Here is a 19,851-nt window from a genome sequence, read left to right on the forward strand (position 1 = left end):
TGTTTTTGAGTGTCATTTTAGTAATGCGCGTTTTTCTTGGTATTCAATGAGAGTTATGGTTTGATAAACTCCAAATCAGTAGTGGTGTGGTTGGGTTGATTTTTCATTTTGCGATATCTAAATTCGACTAATCACCTATCTTCATTCTCAATTATCCATGCATTATCACCGACTATTAATTCCCTTATATTGTTGTCTTTAATTTGTTCCTTGATTAAGTGTCTTTCATGCCCATAAACGAACCTTGATTATGTGATCTCAATTAGTCACCCAAATATTTTACATTAACAAGAATAATAATGTCCTCCTATGATTTAATATTATGGATTTACATTTATCCATTTATTTATAAATTTTTATGTGACGTTAGGTGTTGACTACTCCCCTTTATCACCCACCTTGTGTTGTCTCATGCGTAGACATTTTTAGATTTCTTGATGTCATCGTAGCTTTGAATATCCTTTATTAGTGTCCCCAAATCTCCATATACATGCATGCATACATACATACATACATATATTGGTTGCTTTTGTACCTTTAGAAGCCTGCCACCTTGCGAATTCGTCCAAGCTGCATGTACAGTAGGATACATGTTTACTGGTAATTTTTCATAATGCTTTAATTTTCTTAATTTATAGAGGATGCTCACATATACACGGATAATTTGTACCATGGCACAACAGAAGTGGACTCGGTGAAAGCCTGTGGTGGTGTGACATGGGAAGAGTTGGACCAGTATGGCTACCTCACGTTTGGGCTGAGAGGCCCAACAGGTTGGAGTAATGAAGCGCCCAAATTTCGAGATCTCAGGCCCATTGTGGGGCTAAGGTTACGCACTTACGGCACGTTGTTCTAAATTGTTTTTCTAACGAGCCTGTTGCCTTAACTTACTATTTCAAACTGATTAAAAATGGGTTAATACCACTTTTGTATACTGAAAAATAGTCAGTGTTTCAATTTGCACACCGTTGTTTAAAATGTTTCAATTTGATCACACAATGATAAAATTGTTTCTTAGGTAGGTTTTCTCACTTTGAGACAATCAAATTGTATATGTGGCAATCAATATTTAGACAATCAACGTGCCACATCTGCAGGGACAATCAAACTGTACATGTGCAAATCAATATTTGGACCGTCAACGTGTCACTTGTACAGTTTGACTGCCCCAAAGTGAAAAAATCTACCCAAGAAACCAAATTGAAATAATTTTATCGTTAGATGATCAAATTGAAACATTTTAAACAACAATGTACAAATTAAAACATTAATTATCTTTCAATGTGCAAAAGTGATATTAACCCAATTAAAAATCCATGAGAAAATCTAATTAAAAGTGAAAACCCTAATCGGAAGGGAAGTTGTTCCTCCTATCTTTTTCAAAAAAGTCATTTCTGTTTACTTTCGGGCACGGCCACATCATAGAACGAGCCACGCATAGAAAACTCTTTTCTCTAGAAATTTGGTGTGTTTTGGGTCCGCTCAGAATGGCACTGATCGTTCCGTCTGGGCTGAGCATAAACAGACGCAAGGTACTGGACCAAGCCCAGCCTTCCCGTTGCTCAGCCTCAGATGCAAGTATGCTGTTATGCAACGCCCTGCTCACCAGTTCCGGCTCCATAAAACTAAAAACTGTTATAAAAATGAACATCCCATATAATACTCAAATTTTATCAAACACAAGAACAAGGACAGAACAAGATCAGGTATGGCACAGAATTTATAATACTTTGACATGAAAATAATAAGCAACCACTTAAACAAAATAATAATCCATTTCGCAAAACTGCAATCCATAAATAAAAGTAGAAGGCTACGATACCACTAAACCTCCCTCACTTCAAGTCAATACACACCCCCTAACAAACCATAAATCAAGGCGCTCTCGTCAAAATTTAATCACAGGACCAGAAATGATTAATAACTCCCAACTCTAGTTGGCTGCATGTTTGGCTTTTTTGTGAGATTCCAGACCCACTTCCTTTGTAAATGTCCTGCACCAAAAAACCAGGTTAACTAAAAATACCAACTCAATTCTTTCTCATTGAAGATACCATGAGCAGTAAATGTTGCAACATACCTGTCACAGGAGTTGCATGAGAATTGACCAACAGATTTTGGTGTCTGTGCCTTAGGGTTGGCTCCATTTGCAGGTGTTTTGCCAGCCTTCTTTGAGGGGTGAGGAGTTGCAGTGTGCCCTCCCTTCTTACCATCTGCAACAACAAAAAAAAAAATGCTCAAAGATAGTCTAACTAATCATGGCATTAATAAGATATGCTCAATCATTTCTGACATATAGTTTGCAAAGAAGGTTCAACAAAATATTTTGTTTCTCATATCAAATAATTAAACTAAGTAATACAAACTTAAAAATAGCACAAATGCATGAAAAATAAGCTACTCAGGTTACACTAGGAAATTAATTTAGAAAACATTTGACAAGACCGTAAAAATAATTCAGTTTTCCCAAATGAATTACCAAGAACTGAATAACAGTCTTTGCATGGAACAATTATTTTTCTTTCTCATTTTCTCAAGGAGAATACGAGAAAGAAATGAAGCACCAACAGGGGGAAAAAGAACGATTAAGATGATAGTAAATTCAACTCAAAGAAAGCGAAAATTGCGGAATCTGCAGCATAAAGTATTTAAAATGGAAAAATACATCACACAAATTATGAGGGACATTGACTGAGATTTATGTAGAAAAGCCATTTATAAAATCAACAGAACTATCACTGTACCCACCAACACACACTTAAGAATGTCACATCATAATAATCAATGCATATGCAAAAAATGGCAAAAATTATGGAACAATAAATAAAGAAATCAAGATTGTTTCTATAAGGTGAGTCAATGATAATAAAGTCTCTAATCCCCAAAAATCATCATTGTAATTCTCGTACTTCTTTCAAAATATGATCATACTGCAATCTTATAGAAGGATCTAGTTGATCTTTCAAGGAAAATATTAGAAGATATGCATACCTGTCTTCTGAGGGGTAGCAGACTTTGCCTTCTTAGAAGCTGGAGTCTTCAAAGCAGAATCATTAGGCCTCTTCTTAACCACCTCATCCTTCAAAAAACAGCAAACATAATTGTTTCATTACAAACATAAGCATAATAAACATAATTGTTTCATTACGATCATATGCATGATAAGAAACTAATTTTTGAAGATCATTACACAAATAATAATTACGGTGATACCTTCTTAGGCATTTCTTCTTCATCAGAATCATCAATGTCCTCAGACATCATAAGATCACTCTGCGCGGTAACAAAAAAAGAAAGCCAAATTCAATTTCATTTCTGAAGCAAGAACCAGCATGAAACAGCATCTAACAGTCAATAAAGCAAGCACACTATGCCCTCAACAAGACAGAAGCTTTGCAGGGGATATACATTCAATAGAAGAAGCCAAAACATATATATTAAAATTGATTCACAGAGTCATTTCATCCCACAATCCTCTTGAAATAAAATTAATAGGCATCCAGTCCAAGCGGGATAAAATTTATCCTAACATCATTAATTCTTAAGAAAAATCATTGAGTTACTAAAACAGGAAAAGAATATTGAAGAGTAAGTTAAAGAAAAGGAGATACCCCGCTTTCATCATCTTCATCAGAATCATCTTCGGAATCTTCATCAGAATCATCTTCAGAATCTTCGTCAGAATCACCTTCCCCGAGTTTACTTGGCTCTACAAGTTCAACCTGTTTAACAGAAGATTCGGGCTTGGCTGCTTGGGGCTTGGCTGCTGCATTATCACCCTTTGGCACAACTTTTCCTGAAAAAAGAGGCATCAGGCATCAAAAACATGCAATCATTAACTATAGAATACATCAAATGTTATTCACAAAAATGAATTACCATTCTCAATTTTTGGCAATGGGATCTCTTCCTCTTCAGAAGAGTCTGAATCTGTAAAATTAAAGCAATTGAGCAAACCACAAGAAACCAAATTTCAAATATAAATTCCTTGTACACAATGGAACTTACCAGGATAGTCATCACCCGTGGAATTCAAAAGATGATATGTAGTCAAGGAAGCACAGAAAGGAATTAAATAACTCAGCAACATCAACGTTGACAACACCATATTTGCCATACAAAAACATTGCAAGGAACGAAAGCAAAATATCATGTTCCACAAAAGTTAGTAAGTAAAATAAATAATAAATAAAAAAGAAAAATAAATTACAGAACACTGCTTCCACGCATGGCAGCAAATGTCAAGGAAAAGACAACTTGTTCATACTTGGTAAACATGCCAAGCCCTAATGCCCTATTGCTCAGTTAGCATTCCCCAGATGCTAAAACCGATTCACCAAGAAAGCTTCTATCCCTCAATTCACATTCAGGAAATAATAAGTAAGCCAAACTCAATGGCATCTCTGAAGAGCTTTGGCTTCAAAGTTAGTAAGACAAAAATTATAAATTGGACACATTGAATAAGTGTTCAACTCCCATCAATCACAGGGGAATATTCACAGTAGAAAGTGTTATAAACACAAAAAAAAATAAATTGAAATAACAAATATGAAGGATATTCATCAGGTATGGGAACTTTGTAACCACAGAAGTGCACGCTTCCACCTTTCCAGTTGTGAGAAAGTTCAAACTCTTTCTCAAAAACTAAATCAAATGATACTTGGGGGAAATTTTCAGAAGAAAGAGTTCCAATAACAAGCTTCTGATCACCACACTTGACATACAAAGGCACAGCTTCCTTTCCTTTATCCTTCTTCGACTCACCAAGAGCTGCCTGGATAACAAAAGCATTGCATGGCGTAAGCACTATAGCCCATATATAATACATAAGTAGCAAACAAACTGATACCAACTGTAGTGTATCTAACCTGAGAAACATGTATCAAGGTATCCTCCTCAGGTGTTACTTTCAGAGGCTCCCCAGCCTTGACTTCAACACCTGGTAGTCAGTCAAGTAGACAAAAAATTTAATTAATAAATATTCTACAACTCACAAAATAAGACATTGGAAAAGGAAACATGAACAAAATTTAACACATGGACAAAATATCAACAAGCAATACCAGATATAAATTATCGCAGACAAAGACGAGCAAAAACTACCCTACCAGCGAATGCCAATTTCATAGATAATCAAATACAATGTATATAAATAAACAGCTATTGTTATAACGAAAAACACTTAGAGAATGGCACGATCTTCAACGAAAACATCCTTATCTCCGAATCACCAAACAACTACAACTCTATCACATCACTTGAAAGATACTAACAAAAATAACATGGAATACGCAACAAAAAGACAGAGAATCAGAAAACAGCTACAAAGCAACAAAGAACTCTGGATGCTTAACAATAATAGATGGTCAAAACGAAAGAGACGAGATACAAGGAAGTAGACAAGGGAAACTTACCCCAAAACTCCATTGAATAGGCCATAGTAAACTAGGGTTTTGGGTTTTCGGAAGTACGGGGGTTTTCTGATAGAGAGAGGTGATGATTCAAGAGGCAGAAGAGAGTGGGTTCGAAGACCATATATAAGGGAGTTGCCGCCTGGTCTTTCGATTTGTGAACTAGGGTTTCGACTTTTGAGAACATAATTGGGAAAAGGCCCAACAACAGTCGGTTTAATCAAGTAAACGAATATGGGCTTTAGTGGTTGGCACCGGTAGGTAAATTGTAAAAAGCCCATTGTTCATTCCATTCAGGCGTTCACATCACAACCCAAACTAGCAGAACGTAGTCATCCAATTCCAATCCCTCTATGCACAAGACTAATGAGCCAAGCGTGTGGCCAGTATTTTGGGCCTCATTTATTATGTAGAATTAAATGGAGACCATTTTTCCCCCTTTCCTTTTTTTAATAGGAATATGCTATTTTTGGTGCTAAAATAATGAAATATATATCAATTCTGAACCACCAACCTTAGGCAGTCGGCATTGAAGAGTTTAAGCTACTTTTATGTTTTATTTCTATCTAATTTCTCTTTATTTCTGCCAAATTCATGATAAAACTTCTAATGGGTACTGCATTGTCAATCAAATAGTCTCAATAACCAGGCATACAACTTGAAAATTTTGTAATCCAATCTTATCTGAAACACTTTCTTTGATAATGCTAATAAAGGTTAGGTTTTATTCAAATTGAAAGTGCCAGAAGTTGCATGCCTGTTATTGAGATGATGGAGAACAGATAGATAAAACGCTTTTAAGCCCTCATTTCCCACTAGTTTTTCTTAGGAATCTTTATAAGTTATATGTAAGAGTTTCATTCACTTAATAAGAGGTGTAAAATCTCATAATATTTGAGAGTCCATTTAAGGAGGAAAAAAAACTTATGCTGGGCTTTGGCCCAATGTGAAACAATAACTCAAGTGTTTGTTGGGCCAACCTTTTTTCTCTACAGTAATGTTAGGGAGCCCAAATTTCTTAAACGAAATTTTAAAACGTTTTAACTCTCAAAATACATGTTAAATTTTAAAAAATATATACATATTCATAATCAGCACATAAAACTCTTTCTAACAATATCTATTGTCGATGAGTTCTGTCGGGTAAATCTTAATTCCATTATTTTTTTCAATGGAATTTCTTAATTTCATTGTTTTTTTCAATGAAATTTAAAAAATAAATGAATTCAAAACTAAAACAATGAATTATAAATTGTGTTTTAAAAAACAATAGAATCTATATTAAAATAACAGATTTTGGACAATAAATTATGGGATAAAAGAGTGTAAATAAAACTATTCCATTGATTAAATCAATGAAATAAACTTGTTGGGCTCCCATGAGCTACCAAGCAGATGGATTATGTGTCATTTTCGTTTTCTCTATCCATTTTTCAAATTATTTAATGGTCTCGGAGTCAGGTTGCTGGATCATAAGGACATCCATCCGATGGCGTTTAGGTCACCTATGGACTTTTCATATATGGACCACACACAAGGTGAGTGGCACTACATGATGGATCCTAACTCGTATAGTTCACTTGTTGGATCTCGCATGAGTCCACAAGTGCGGGAGAATGTTAGAAAACTCACACCTATTAAATGTGGGAGTTCCATTCACTTAGTAAGATGTGTCCAATCTCATAACATTTGAGGATCCTTTTAGGAATAAAACTCATACGGGTTTTTGGTTCAATGTAGAATAATACCTTAAGTGTTTGTTGGACCAACATTTATTCTCTATCATTTCTTCAAATTATTTCAGTTTTTTGCTTTCCCTTTGTGTTATATATATTTTTTTCAGTCCTAATTCCAAATTTGGTTTTGGCTTTAAAGTTTTTAGCTACGGTTTTAAAATTCACCTCACTTCACCGTTGCTAGGAAGTCAAATACATCATAATTGTGCCGTCAAATCCAATTAGACCTCCAAGTTTTTATAGGTTCTGTTGTTAATGCTAGATGTTTAGTGGTAATTAGTCTTGTCTAAGTCATTAGTTTCAGAGCCACATCTTTAATTTGGATACGGATATGGATCTTTGTAGCACTAATTGGACTCAAGCAGAAGTCAACGCAAGTCATGAAAAACTCCGGATAATCATTAATAACATTTTTGGGATAGAACGAGAGAACAAAAGTTGAGATGGCCGAGTTGGTCTAAGGCGCCAGATTAAGGTTCTGGTCCGAAAGGGCGTGGGTTTAAATCCCACTCTCAACAATATGTTTAATTTTGAAACTTTTTCACGCTCAGGCCCAATAATTATTACGAACTATCTCAACAATTTAAGGCCCAATAATTATTACGAAATATCTATTTGGAGCCCATTATTAAGAGATTTAAAAGTTTTTTTACCCCCAAGCCCAATAATATTTTACGAAGCCCATTATTAAGAGACATTTCATGGCAATGAGTCTCCTCCTGATCACCATGGGGTCATATCCATAGGATAACTCCCAAACACCCTCAGGAAAGAAGTGAACTCCTGCACCTCCGCCAACGCGTTCTGTGCCCTCAGCTCCGCCATTGACGCCTTGAAATCCACATAAAACATGTAATCGAAGTGCTTCGTGGTACCGAAATTGGCGTCGTCCACCAGCTTGATCGGACTGTTCCGGTGCGGCCTCGACTCGATCTTCGTCAAGCTTATGTTCCGGAACGCGAAAGCTGAGAGCACCTTGAAGAGCACGTTCGTGCCTTTGTCGTTCGCGAACACTATGCTCGTCTTGAATGGCCGATCTTTTCTTGGAATAATTGGCTCCCTGGCTAGCATCACGAACCGAGTCACGTTGCTTGAGTCGTCTTGTATCCCGTCTGCTAGGATTTGCATGCCGTAGAGCTCAGCGGCACGTGCGCTCGCGATTGCCGCGGTGTCTCTCATATTGTTGGTGGCGATGTACTCTGCTGCTCCGGCGGTGTTATCTACAGCCTCCCGGGAGGCTTGGAGGCCGAGTTTGGTGAGTGTGTGCTCACACTGGGCGAGTGCTTGTGGATGAGAAATGACGCGAGTGATGTACTCTTTACGAACTCCAGGGAGAGCGAGGAGGCAGTGGTGGACAGGGAGTTGGACCTCGCCGACGATATGCAGCCGGTGGGAGAGGAGTAGATCGTAGTTCCTGTGGATGGAGCCGCCGAGGGAGTTCTCGACAGGGAGCACAGCACGGTCAGCTATCCAGAGCTCCACAGCCTGGAAAGCGACCTCGAACTGGTCGCAAGGAATGGTCTCACAGTTCGGGTAGGCCTTCACGGCCGTAGCTTCGGAGTACGCTCCAGGGACTCCCTGGTAAGCCACGCGAAGCTCAGAGCTGTGCATAGGCGCCGGAGAGAGATCCGTGATTGATAACGGCTTCTGCGGAGGGAACGCCAGCTGTCCGTTGTGGCTATTAGCGGCGTTTATCTGGATAAGATTGATGTTCTCAACTGAGGTCTTGTGACCATTGACCGAAGTGACGTGGTCAGCGCTACTATAGGACTTGTCGTTAGGCTGCTCTGAGGAAACGACTTTGCTAGAAAGGATAGCGCAGGAGCTCTGCCAATCAGCTCGGCTATAGCCGATTCCATCAGGGAACTGCGCTGCGTCAGATGGAGAGATGCAGTGAACGGAGAGCCGCGCTGATGAGCGTGGTCCGGTGAATTTGTACGGACTTGTCCTCATTAAGGAATTCAGATTGTTAGTATAATAAGCAGGAGAAAGTGTCTGCATTTTTTTTGTCTTTTTTTTAATGTGTGTCGGAAGACTTGGAACGTATCAAATAAGAGATAACAAAAAATGGAGTTCAATTTTTTTGGATTTTCAAGCTTGGAGTTCTAAGAATTACTAAAGAAAGCCAGGCTGAGGAGGAAAAGGAGTTGAGGGGGTTTATATATATATATAATATATGCCCGTTTGGTTGAACTGATTGATTTAAATTTTAATGAAAAAGTTATGAAAAAAAAACTGAGTTTAAAATTGTATAATATGTTATGAGGACGGACTAAAAGGTTACGTTAAAGGAAAATTTGTTGAATTAAAATGTTATAATATTTATTAAAATTAATTTTAAGTTTAAATTATTAAATATTTTTATATTATAATATTAAAATGATTATCTTTAAAATTAATGATAATATATTTTATAATTTTTATTTTACTTATTAACGCATTTTAAAAAATATTAATGATTTTTTAATAAAATTAGTTTTTGTATAATTATTAAGTATAGTAATAATATAAATTATTTTTAATGCAAAATTAATAAATAAATAATAAGTAAAAAAATTGTTAAGTATAATAATAATATAAAATTAATAAAGATATTAAGTAAAAATATAATATAAAAGTGGGGCCATGTCAATTTTTTAAAAACATAACTTTAATATTTATTGATGGGCCTCACGTTAATTTTAAATAAAAAAAAAATCAATGGCGAAATGACAATAATGACTCCACTGGTGTGACACCTCCGTTTGGTGAGGCGTCACCTGCTAGCGGGCCACACAGCAGATCCTCTGTAGGTGACGCCTCACCAAACACACACTAATTATACGTAGGAAGAAATGGAGTAGGGGGAACGGTAAATGTGTTGTTTGTTCAAATCATTTTATCTTAAAAAACAGAAGGAACGTAGGAAATCATCGAAGATCAAATAAAAAGACAACAGACAACATTAATCGTACTCACCCTCACCTTCATAGAATCATTGAATTTAACTTTTTCTAATTCTCATTTTGATGCTTTGTATACCGATTAAATAACATTTATTTGTAAATTGTATGTACTCGGGAGGTTCTAAGTTCGATTTTTATAAGAAGCAATATACTTGTTGTCACTTGCTTGCCTTTTGACCAAATTTACCCTGTCATCAGAGAATAAACTTATGTACGCATGGGCCTAACGACCTAAGTTTAGGCCTATATAACATCGTTCTCGATAAAAAAAAAACATGTTTATTTTGTGACATAAATAAATGACTTCCATTATATGTACATATATATGTATGTATAGTTTATGGGTTATAATCTTATCGGAATTCATAGAATGTCCCCCACCAATTGAGTTAGTGCGTCATAGATAATAAGCTTAACTTTTTAATTAATCTCTGAAATTAGTTTAGTTTTAGTGGACGTGAATCATGCCGTGAAGTAGTGTATTATTGACACAATGATCCCTATACACTATTTAACAAACAACTCTACCAAAATCATCAAACATACACATATAGCTAACAAATTACACGATTTATGTGAATTTTTGAATTATAACACCACCATGAGTCTGAACTTTTGTACTCAACGAATTTGTGCAATAATTAGGTTAATTTGTCTTCTATTAACTGCGATTAAGGCAAGCGGTGCTTAATGCGAGTGTACAACTGAATAATTAGGCAAAGAGCATTTGCATATATATAGCTAACAAATACTCAGTTGTACAAATGCTCATATTATCATTTATGCTAAACAAAACACTCGAGGTTGTTCTACTACTTTTGTGCACAGAGCATAATTAGGCTTAAAATAAGCAACATGATATCATAAGATTCAAAATCTTGATGTAAAGTGTATCTCCATTTTCGATCATGGAATACACGAAAGTTGTTAAAAAATACACGAAAGTTGTTCAAAAAGACAGCAATCCTTTTTTATTCTCACATACCGAGTAAACCTATTCTCAAAGAAATAATATAACGGAAGGATTCGCTAGGTTAAACTTATAAATTACAAGATATTCTTATAAAAAAAATTAAATCAATACTCAATATACCGTCTAAATAAGAATAAAAAAAAGAAAACAACGAAAACTCTAAAATAAACTCCATTTTTAAACTTATTTTTTTGAACTTATAAGCTATATTTTCTGTGGTTTTTGGTAAGAACGTTTGTCCCCAGTTTATAAGATGTACCAAACAAGCTAATACTCGATGCATTAATGCGAATTTGAATCTTACCAGTGAAAAGAGGATATTGTCACTAGATTATGTCTGAATAACAACCTTAATCAACTAGTTTATTGTAGATAAACTGAATCGATAACACCGATCCTCTTAAAATTTGCCTCCCTTGGGGTGGGCCTAACTTTGCCTCATTTGAAACACGATCCTCCAACAAGCTCGAACTTGTAGGAGTGGTTTATCCCTATCTTTAATATTATTAGTAAGCCTAATATTCTAACAAGTAACAACACATAATTTTTGCGACACACTGTCCAGTTAATGAGCAGATCTCCATATTGAATTAAGAAGCTTGACAAAAAACCATGATAATAAATATTTCTCAGTGTATATCTCATCACAGTAGAACTCATAAAAGGGAGTTGAGAAAAACAAAAATACATGACCGAGCGAAAGAATATAAACATGAAAACAAAATATACATACATTAAGAGGATGTTTCCCCGACGTTCGCTTCAACAGCAATCAATCTGACCGACTTCAAAAGACTCAAAGCTAGATAAAAACATAACCACATACCTCTTTGATAATTCCCAATGTACAAGAATGATTCATGCCTACAAAACCTACATAGGCCCGAGAACCGCCCACCGTGTAAGAAAAAAAATCTCTGCTATTTACCATACCAGCCCAGGCGACTAAAATTTAGAACCACAAAGCAGTAAGATCATCCCCTGAGAATGACTATTAATGATGGCCAGAATGCGAACAAGAAGCCCTAGCACCTCAAAGTCCAACCCATTTAACCCATCTGAAAAGCCTACCAACTCTGAAGGGCAACTCATAGTCTTTGGCAACAGCAGGCTCTCTCCTAGCAGTCTCAGGTTCAGACCACACATACACCCCGCGTTCTTGCCGGCTGCCAGGTACGGTGTTGTCCAATACGAAAGCCACAAGGAATGCAATTACCATGTGTAACGAAAGTAACGTGTTCATGAAATAGTTAACCTGCAAAGAAAACACAATTTGCAAAGGTCTTTAATTGCACAGATATCAAAGTCATTAAGATATTTTCAAGATAATTGCATGTATATATTGCTAAGGACCATTTCAGAACTAAATGGGGTTCATGGGGTTGAAAGCAAGGATCACAGAAAAGAATTGAGATGCTATCCAATGCAGTGATATTTATCCAACTGAAAAAAAATAAAAAAAACAAAGTTCAAAGAAAAAAGTTCATTGACATGTCACAGAAAGGGCATTAGATGCATAAATACTACTTATTAGTAGAAAGTACAAGATGCATACCCCTCCATTTTTGCTGCGGAAAGGTCCATGAGAAGCAACAATGTAAGGCACCAGATAACTTGGCACTGACAAATTTGTATTTGGAGACATGCCATATTGCTGAAAGTACGCTGGTACCGAGAGGGAGAAAAACAAAGATAACCCAACGATAATGATGTTCCTAGAGCTTCCAGCCTCACTATAACGTAGATTAGATAAACCTAATGCTGCAAGCATTGCCCACATGAAGCACAGAAGCGCTGCAACCATAACTTCAGGAATTGAAGCAATAAATCCTCCAACTTTACCTGAATGTACATATGGAAGCAATGTGAGAAAATGTAAAAAGAGAACAATAATTGGAGGATAATACATAAACCAAGGAGCTTTTTGCCAATGGAATACGAAAATTTAACTTGTTAACACTCACCGACAAGGGATAAGACGATCAAAACACATGCACCTAACTCTACTGCTCTTCGACTTCCCATTTTTGTCACGGCAATAGTGTGGACATTCTCTGTTAAAGTCGTGGACCCAGTTCCTGTACCCCAAAGACCAGCCAATAAACTAGAAAGACCTTCGAGACCAATCCCTCGGCTAAGAACCCCTGGAGTTGGTGGTCTAGATGCCACCAGCAAGGATGATGCATGGTATGAGCCAACCTAAGAAGTTTAAAACAAAAGGAAATTTAACAACATGGCAATTCAATTAACTCCTGGCAATTCAATTAACTCCCCTGAACGTCATATAAGCAGCACAAATTACACACCTACTTGCTTAAGTTGCTACTTAATTTAGTGAAGAGATGGTTCATCTTTTTTCTCAGGCCACATATAAATTACCGTGACAGGGAACACATCCGATTGACCTAGTTTGAGTGATACAAAAATTTAAAGGTAAATTAGTTAGTGTACACAATTCATAAACTTCCCTGAGCTTTGCAAACGAGATGGAGGTAAATTGAAACTTTCAACTTTCATATAATGTTTTTTGCTGAAATAATTGATTGGGTCAAGTAGTCGAGCGACATTTTGATGATCAAAAGATGAATATTGAGATGCCCCATATATAGAAATATGTTCAGTGATGGTAGATAATCTTTGCCTAAACACCAACAATATTCAATATTCCTACCTTCAAACTCTTCCAACCTTTTCAACCACAATTTAATTGAAATTCATCTCACCAGTCAATGCCAAAAATAATTGAATGACAGATTCTCATGTAACCCTTAGACTAACTTCTGAGGAATTATGCAGGTTTCTCAAGTTTTTCCATCCCCTTTTTTGCAGGCTAGAAGCAAATCCTCAAGTACAAACTCTCAGTAGCCTACAGAGAAATTTATGTCTCTACATCTAAATTTCAAAGATAGTGTAGAACTTTAGAGCTAATATTAATTCCATCACAGACGAAGAGCCCAAAGTAGAATCTCAAACAGGGGGTTAAACTGTAACAAAATAACTGTAAACCATGATATGCATTAGGCAGGAAACCAACCGAATCCACTGATGCAATAATGGACACCACGCACATGACCAGAGCAGTTTTCCAGTGGAAGACGGGAGTTCCCCATTGTAAAGGATAGGGGAACCTAAACCATGGGGAAGACTTCAATGCATGAGAGGTGTCGACTCGGCAGTACTTCATCCTAGAAATATGTTTTCTGCAGTGCTCAGATATTATATTTGATGCAGGTACACTAATATCACAACCTTTGTAGCTATAGGCTCCTGCTTCCGTCAGAAGGAAAGCAGCTGCCCATGTAATTGCAAGACCCAATGGAACCTATAAATTGAAAGGGGCATAAATGCACTCAGAAAAGGTACGTGTGGCAAAATCATAGAATAAAATGAAATCAAAGATAACAAATTGAATAACAGTTGAGATTTGTTAGAACAAACTTACAGCATATATTAGAAAGATGCGATGACCAAAAACAGATATCTTACGAAGGTACTGCAAAAAGTGTGGAAATAATGCTTTAGAAGCCATGCATGCAGTCCAGTAAAAAAATGCCACGATATTAAAATTTTAGATACGAGCTTAAGAAAGGCTAAATGCATGCAATCTTATCACATGTACAACATTATCCAGTATTCAGACAAGGTGAAGCATATATGCACACAGACACGCATAGAGAGAGAGAGATAAATGGTACATGAAAAAAATTGCCCATAATTATCAAGGTAGATTTGCTACACTCACAAGAGAGAAGATGACAACCACTAGTATCTGCACCACCCCAATCTCAAGACATTTACCAACCACCGGGAAACCATAACTATAAAAAGAAAGACCAACCGCAGCAATAGTTGGAGCCACAACCACCGGATTAATCAGCCTGAAAATGGAAATGAACTTTCATAATAACTAAAAGAAAGGGAAAGGGGGAGCTCAATTATAATTATTTGACAGTCAAATCAAGAAGTTAACTGACATAATAACTAAACATAAGGATTAAGTCAATTTAGTCATTAAAACAAGAAGTTAACCAACTGATTTAACAACCTATGAATGAGACGATGATAGGATTGTCCCACATCGAAAGATGTGGGAGCTAAGATGTTGTTTATAGGGGGAAGTATGGGCTTCCCTTAGTACCCAATGTTTTCTAGTATGCGCTCGGAGGCCTTGGGTACAGCTGGCTCATATGGGTGGGTGTCGGTTGGGCCTTGGGTGCTGAGCGTATATGGGCACGACTCTATCAATGGTATCAAAGCATGATCCTGTTGTGCCTTCAACTTGGGGCCACACCTGCGGAGTGGCCGGCCATGGTGCTCGACCCATGGGGGCAAGGGCCTCATACCGGGGTTGGCCATGGTGCTCCACCAACGTGGGCGATGGTCTTGAAGGGGAGGGTATTGATAGGATTGTCCCACATCGAAAGATGTGGGAGCTAAGATGTTGTTTATAGGGGGAAGTATAGGCTTCCCTTAGTACCCAATGTTTTCTAGTATGGGCTGGGAGGCCTTGGGTACAGCCGGCCCATATGGGTGGGTGTCGGTTGGGCCTTGGGTGCTAAGCGTATATGGGCACGACTCTATCAGACGGCTTATCAAAGTAGCTCATAGGATTCAATAATCTAACTTACCTAAAGAACCAAAACCTGCACAAGCCATGTTGCCAAACAAAGACCGCAGTTTTTCATTTAGCTTAGCATGTCTTTTGTTAAGATTTGTTACTTGGGGCGACAACAAATGGGAGTTTAAATTGCAGAAGCTAAGGTTTGAACCAAAGACCTCCCGCTCCAATACCATGTTAAGATTAGTTACTTGTCATTCAACCCAATACCAACCATATTCGATATTCCTACCTTCAAACTCTTCCAACCTCTTCAACCACAATTTAGTTGAAATTCATCTCCCTAGCCAATGCCAAAAATAACTGAATGACAGATTCTTATGTAACCTTTAGATTGAGTACTAAGGAATTATGCAGGTTGCTCAAGTTTTTCCATCCCTCTTTTGTGAAGGCTAGAAGCAAATCCTCAAGTACAAACTCTCAGTAGCCTACACAGAAATTTATGTCTACATCTAAATTTCAAAGATAGGGTAAAACTTTAGAGCCAATATTAATTCCATCAGAGACGAAGAGCCCAAAGTAGCATCTCAAACAGGGGGTTAAACTGTAACAAAAGAACTGTCAACCATAATATGCATTAGGCAGGAAACCAACCGGATCCACTGATACAATAATGGACACCACGCACATGATCAGAGCAGTTTTCCGGTGGAAGACGGGAGTTCCCCATTGTAAAGGATAGGGAAACCTAAACCATGGGGAAGCCTTCAATGCACCATAGGTGTTGACTCGGCAGTACTTCATCCTAGAAATATGTTTTCTGCAGTGCTCAGATGTTATATTTGATGCAGGTGTACTAATATCACAACCTTCGTAGCTATAGGCCCCTGCTTCCGTCAGAAGGAACGCAGCTTCCCATGTAATTGCAATTAAATATATAATATGACAAACCCACCAGCATTATCACTAGTACTACCTAGCAGAAGTAGCAAATCACCAGTGTTCAACTGGAGTAACTGACACGGTGACCCCATTTCATTTTATCAATAACCACACAACACAACATCTGAACCAACTTAATCAGATAAATTCAAGCTTCCAATCATCAATTCTCAAAAGGAAAAGGCATTAACATGAACAATCAATTTGTAAAAGATACAAAAAAAGTAAAAAACATACCTTGAAATTAGAGACATCAGTCCACTATACCCGAGTATGGCTTGAAAAGCAGAAGCTATGATTATAGCCCCCTGTAGCTCTTTCATAATATGCTTGAAATTCTGTTACATTAAGCAATTTCTCAAACATCTAGTCGTAAATTTGACAAAACAAGGAAAAAGTCCAAATTGTACAAGGATCGTTTGGAAACCAAACCAAAAAGGAAAAGGAAAAAAGAAAATACAGAATAATTCCACTGACAAATGTATTCCAGTTTCTTTACTATGGTCAAACAACCTTTTGATGCAGAGGGTCAACTGTTAAGTGCAATATCCGGTTTTCCATACACATGCTCTCTTTTTTTATGGCTTTGAAGATTAACGATTGAGAAGGAAAATCTTTTGAGAATGTTTATCATAGCTATTTACAGATAGATCAAAATTAAAGGATCATATAGAACGAATTTTAGAAAAAATTTAGGAAGGGAATGTAGGATTGCTTCCCAGTAACTAATTAAACCACCAAGTAGTAAGAAAGTCTGTTAAAATTCATTTCCATAACATCCAAAAGAACCTGAGACATATTTTTCAAATTTCTAAATTTTCTGTATGAATCGTAATGAACTTTACCCAGATGTATCGTACCCAACCCAACCAAAAAGAATTTTGGAGAAACAAATGAGGCCTAGACCTTGAACATATAACATCGTGACCACCTAAGTAATGGTGACAAGAGCTAAAAGACAACATTTACTTTTTCCACTCATGCCAGTTTGGTATGTTTTGGATGGGAATGAAAATGACAAAGGGAATAGGGGAGGCCGCTGCATTACAACATCTAGTGCTGCTAAAGTCACGAAAAAACAAAAGAGAAACTGCTAGTTAAGTTTTCCTTCTTATTCATCTTTGATTCTTACAGCACCACATTTTTATTTACTTTCTATTGTGTGATCCTCGGCATTTAACTTTATTATCCAACCATTTTAAATCTCGTTTATAAATCCCTCTCCTATAGACTTCTTCATCCACTTCAAATCTCGCAGCTTCTCTCTCTCTCTCATTCGACTATTTCTTTCAACTGCAAAACTTAAGAAACAGGTTTCAATTTATAGAATTCTTCACATTTCGAATCCAGAGCCATAACCGCATAAGCAAAATGTATCCAAGGTCCACTAAGAAAAAACGGAAGAAAAACAAAGTAGAAGCATACATTTCCATTCAGTCCATGAAACTCTGGGGAATTGATTATTGCCAATGCTGGAGCCAGGAAAACAAATGACGGCCCCTGTATCAAAGGCAACCTCGAGCCCAAAGACGTATGCAAAAGTGTGGTCACACCTGACACAAAGAGCACTGTGGATACGGCATTTGAAGTATCCTCCTACTCCAACCAAACCCCCATTAGATCAAAACTATTCAAAACTATCATTTCAACGAGAGATCACATAATTATATTGAAAAATAAAAATACCAAAAAATCATTACTACTTACATGAGTGCCACCCATTGCAGGAACTATGACTAGCGGAGTGAGAATCAATGAACCCAAAATTGAAAGATAATGCTGGAACCCATAGAGACCAATTGGAACTGAAATATTTTAGAAAGAACACCCGATAAACACACATTCTCATCATAAATCCAACCATAAAGAGACCAGTAAAATTCCAATCATCAAACAAAAGAAGGCAACTCACAGCATCCAATTATCACCAATAATCCCATTAGTGACGCAAACAATAAACAACCACTCAAATCAATGAAATATTAATAACGAAAAATAACTCTCAGCCTAACATCCAATATCTAATGTACACGAATAAAATAAACTCCGCATATACACGAACATATTCTGATATTCTTACTGGATAATGGATATAATTAATTAAGAATCGATACTTAATTCTAATTATGCCGAATAAATCCCAGGAACAGTCCAAAAACCCGTTCTCCCAGCAACCCTCGATGCAACATTGAATCAAGCAAACCAAAACTCACCAAGACCAGGCGAATCTCTTAATTCATACTTCATATGTGCGTGTCTCGCAACGAACCCATCATCTTCTACATCAACAACCTCCTCATTTCTCGCAGGCCTTCTCGGTACCGGCGCTGAGGCAGGTACAGGTTCCGCAACCAGCGCCGTCGGTGCTGCTGCCTGCCCGTTCACGCTCTTTCCCCCCCCATCCGAATCCCGCCTCTTCTTCACCGGCAGCTCCTTGTCCGCCGCCGGAGGATTCCTCGGCGGTCGAGGAGCCGTTTCTCCATTGACAGTAGGCGGCGTAGGGCGGGGGCGTCCTGCCTCAAGATCGGGCTGTACGTCGTTGTCTTTTGGCCTCGGATGAAGAGAAATCTGACCAGAGTCGCTGGCATTGGTCTCGCCGGAGAACTTTGGTCGGAAGCCGGTCCGCTTTGCCCAAGTTGATGGCGGCAATGGAGATGATTCCGGCGCGGGCGGCCATGGCCCTGGCTTGGGTCGAGTCTTATGGTCGGAGTTCGACATTAATTAGTATTCGAAAACTTATGAAGTAAAATATAGATTAGAAGTTCATAGCTCGAATGTGCGAAGGTTGCAGATCTGAAGTACAGAGTTCGAGTTTGAGTGTTTGGGGGTTTAAGAGAGACACTGCTAGAGAGAGAAAGCGAGTAGCAGTAAGCTTGGAGTTCAAGGTCTGAGACTGAAAGTGTGTGCGGAGCGGAGAGAGAGAGTGTGACAAAGAAGAGACAGCTAGCGATTGTGGTGGACTTGGAGGAGCAAAAAATCCGAATTTTTATTTTATTTTTCAATTTCCACCTTTCCTTTGTTTGCGAGATAATTGTGACGTTGTAGTAAACATCATTTGTGAAATAATAAAATTTGAGTTTATAAAATAAATAAAAAAAATAGAGTTTATAAAAACGGAATTATTTCATTTAGCACAATATGATTTTGCAATTTTAAGTAACAAAATAACATAGGTATGTATTATGTTTAAAATTATAAAACAATAAAAGAATATATATATATATATATATATATTTGTTGTATATATTATCTGTTTATTTGAAGAAAAAAAAATGTAATGGTATTA

The 19,851-nt window shown here is 37.3% G+C and overlaps 3 protein-coding genes and 1 non-coding gene across 5 annotated transcripts; 1 reads left to right on the forward strand and 3 right to left on the reverse strand.

Annotated features, from left to right (window-relative positions):
- Positions 1 to 1,657: 1,657 nt before the first annotated feature.
- Positions 1,658 to 5,569, reverse strand: LOC119982973 (histone deacetylase HDT1). Of its 2 annotated transcripts, XM_038826600.1 has the most exons (10): positions 5,415 to 5,568; positions 4,869 to 4,939; positions 4,560 to 4,774; positions 4,009 to 4,025; positions 3,880 to 3,930; positions 3,612 to 3,796; positions 3,214 to 3,273; positions 2,992 to 3,079; positions 2,081 to 2,213; positions 1,658 to 1,994 (listed from the first exon to the last, which is right to left on the reverse strand). In XM_038826600.1, the coding sequence occupies exons 1-10, from the start codon at positions 5,437 to 5,439 to the stop codon at positions 1,934 to 1,936; spliced, it is 906 nt and encodes a 301-aa protein (XP_038682528.1). In that variant the 5' UTR covers positions 5,440 to 5,568; the 3' UTR covers positions 1,658 to 1,933. The 2 variants fall into 2 exon arrangements, with proteins under 2 accessions (XP_038682528.1, XP_038682538.1); XM_038826610.1 differs by lacking the exon at positions 3,880 to 3,930 and having other exon boundaries at positions 5,415 to 5,569.
- Positions 5,570 to 7,584: 2,015 nt separating this feature from the next.
- On the forward strand, positions 7,585 to 7,665 carry TRNAL-AAG. The gene has a single exon. It is a non-coding gene; the product is annotated as a tRNA-Leu (tRNA).
- A 65-nt stretch (positions 7,666 to 7,730) lies between these two features.
- LOC119981512 (arogenate dehydratase/prephenate dehydratase 6, chloroplastic) lies at positions 7,731 to 9,200 on the reverse strand. The gene has a single exon (XM_038824667.1). The coding sequence runs from the start codon at positions 9,146 to 9,148 to the stop codon at positions 7,871 to 7,873; it is 1,278 nt and encodes a 425-aa protein (XP_038680595.1). The 5' UTR covers positions 9,149 to 9,200; the 3' UTR covers positions 7,731 to 7,870.
- A 2,464-nt stretch (positions 9,201 to 11,664) lies between these two features.
- Positions 11,665 to 19,519, reverse strand: LOC120016150 (nucleobase-ascorbate transporter 12). Its single transcript, XM_038868783.1, has 10 exons — positions 18,779 to 19,519; positions 18,273 to 18,370; positions 17,991 to 18,161; positions 16,803 to 16,903; positions 14,808 to 14,943; positions 14,508 to 14,558; positions 14,100 to 14,387; positions 13,030 to 13,264; positions 12,621 to 12,907; positions 11,665 to 12,320 (listed from the first exon to the last, which is right to left on the reverse strand). The coding sequence occupies exons 1-10, from the start codon at positions 19,281 to 19,283 to the stop codon at positions 12,099 to 12,101; spliced, it is 2,094 nt and encodes a 697-aa protein (XP_038724711.1). The 5' UTR covers positions 19,284 to 19,519; the 3' UTR covers positions 11,665 to 12,098.
- Between the last annotated feature and the right edge of the window lie 332 nt (positions 19,520 to 19,851).

The sequence above is a fragment of the Tripterygium wilfordii genome, chromosome 2 (genome assembly GCF_013401445.1).
Source record: "Tripterygium wilfordii isolate XIE 37 chromosome 2, ASM1340144v1, whole genome shotgun sequence".
NCBI classification, from domain to species: Eukaryota; Viridiplantae; Streptophyta; class Magnoliopsida; order Celastrales; family Celastraceae; genus Tripterygium; species Tripterygium wilfordii.

Coding starts and splice junctions, on each gene's coding strand:
- LOC120016150 (XM_038868783.1), bottom strand. CDS start 19,283: ATGTCGAACTCCGACCATAAGACTCGACCCAAGCCAGGGCCATGGCCG. Junction 14,944..16,802: donor CTGATGTCTCTAATTTCAAG/GTATGTTTTTTA, acceptor TTCCATTTTCAG/GCTGATTAATCCGGTGGTTG. Junction 12,321..12,620: donor TCCGCAGCAAAAATGGAGGG/GTATGCATCTTG, acceptor TTTTCTTTGCAG/GTTAACTATTTCATGAACAC.
- LOC119981512 (XM_038824667.1), bottom strand. CDS start 9,148: ATGCAGACACTTTCTCCTGCTTATTATACTAACAATCTGAATTCCTTA.
- LOC119982973 (XM_038826600.1), bottom strand. CDS start 5,439: ATGGCCTATTCAATGGAGTTTTGGG. Junction 4,940..5,414: donor CTATTCAATGGAGTTTTGGG/GTAAGTTTCCCT, acceptor ACTGACTACCAG/GTGTTGAAGTCAAGGCTGGG. Junction 4,775..4,868: donor CCTTGATACATGTTTCTCAG/GTTAGATACACT, acceptor TTTGTTATCCAG/GCAGCTCTTGGTGAGTCGAA.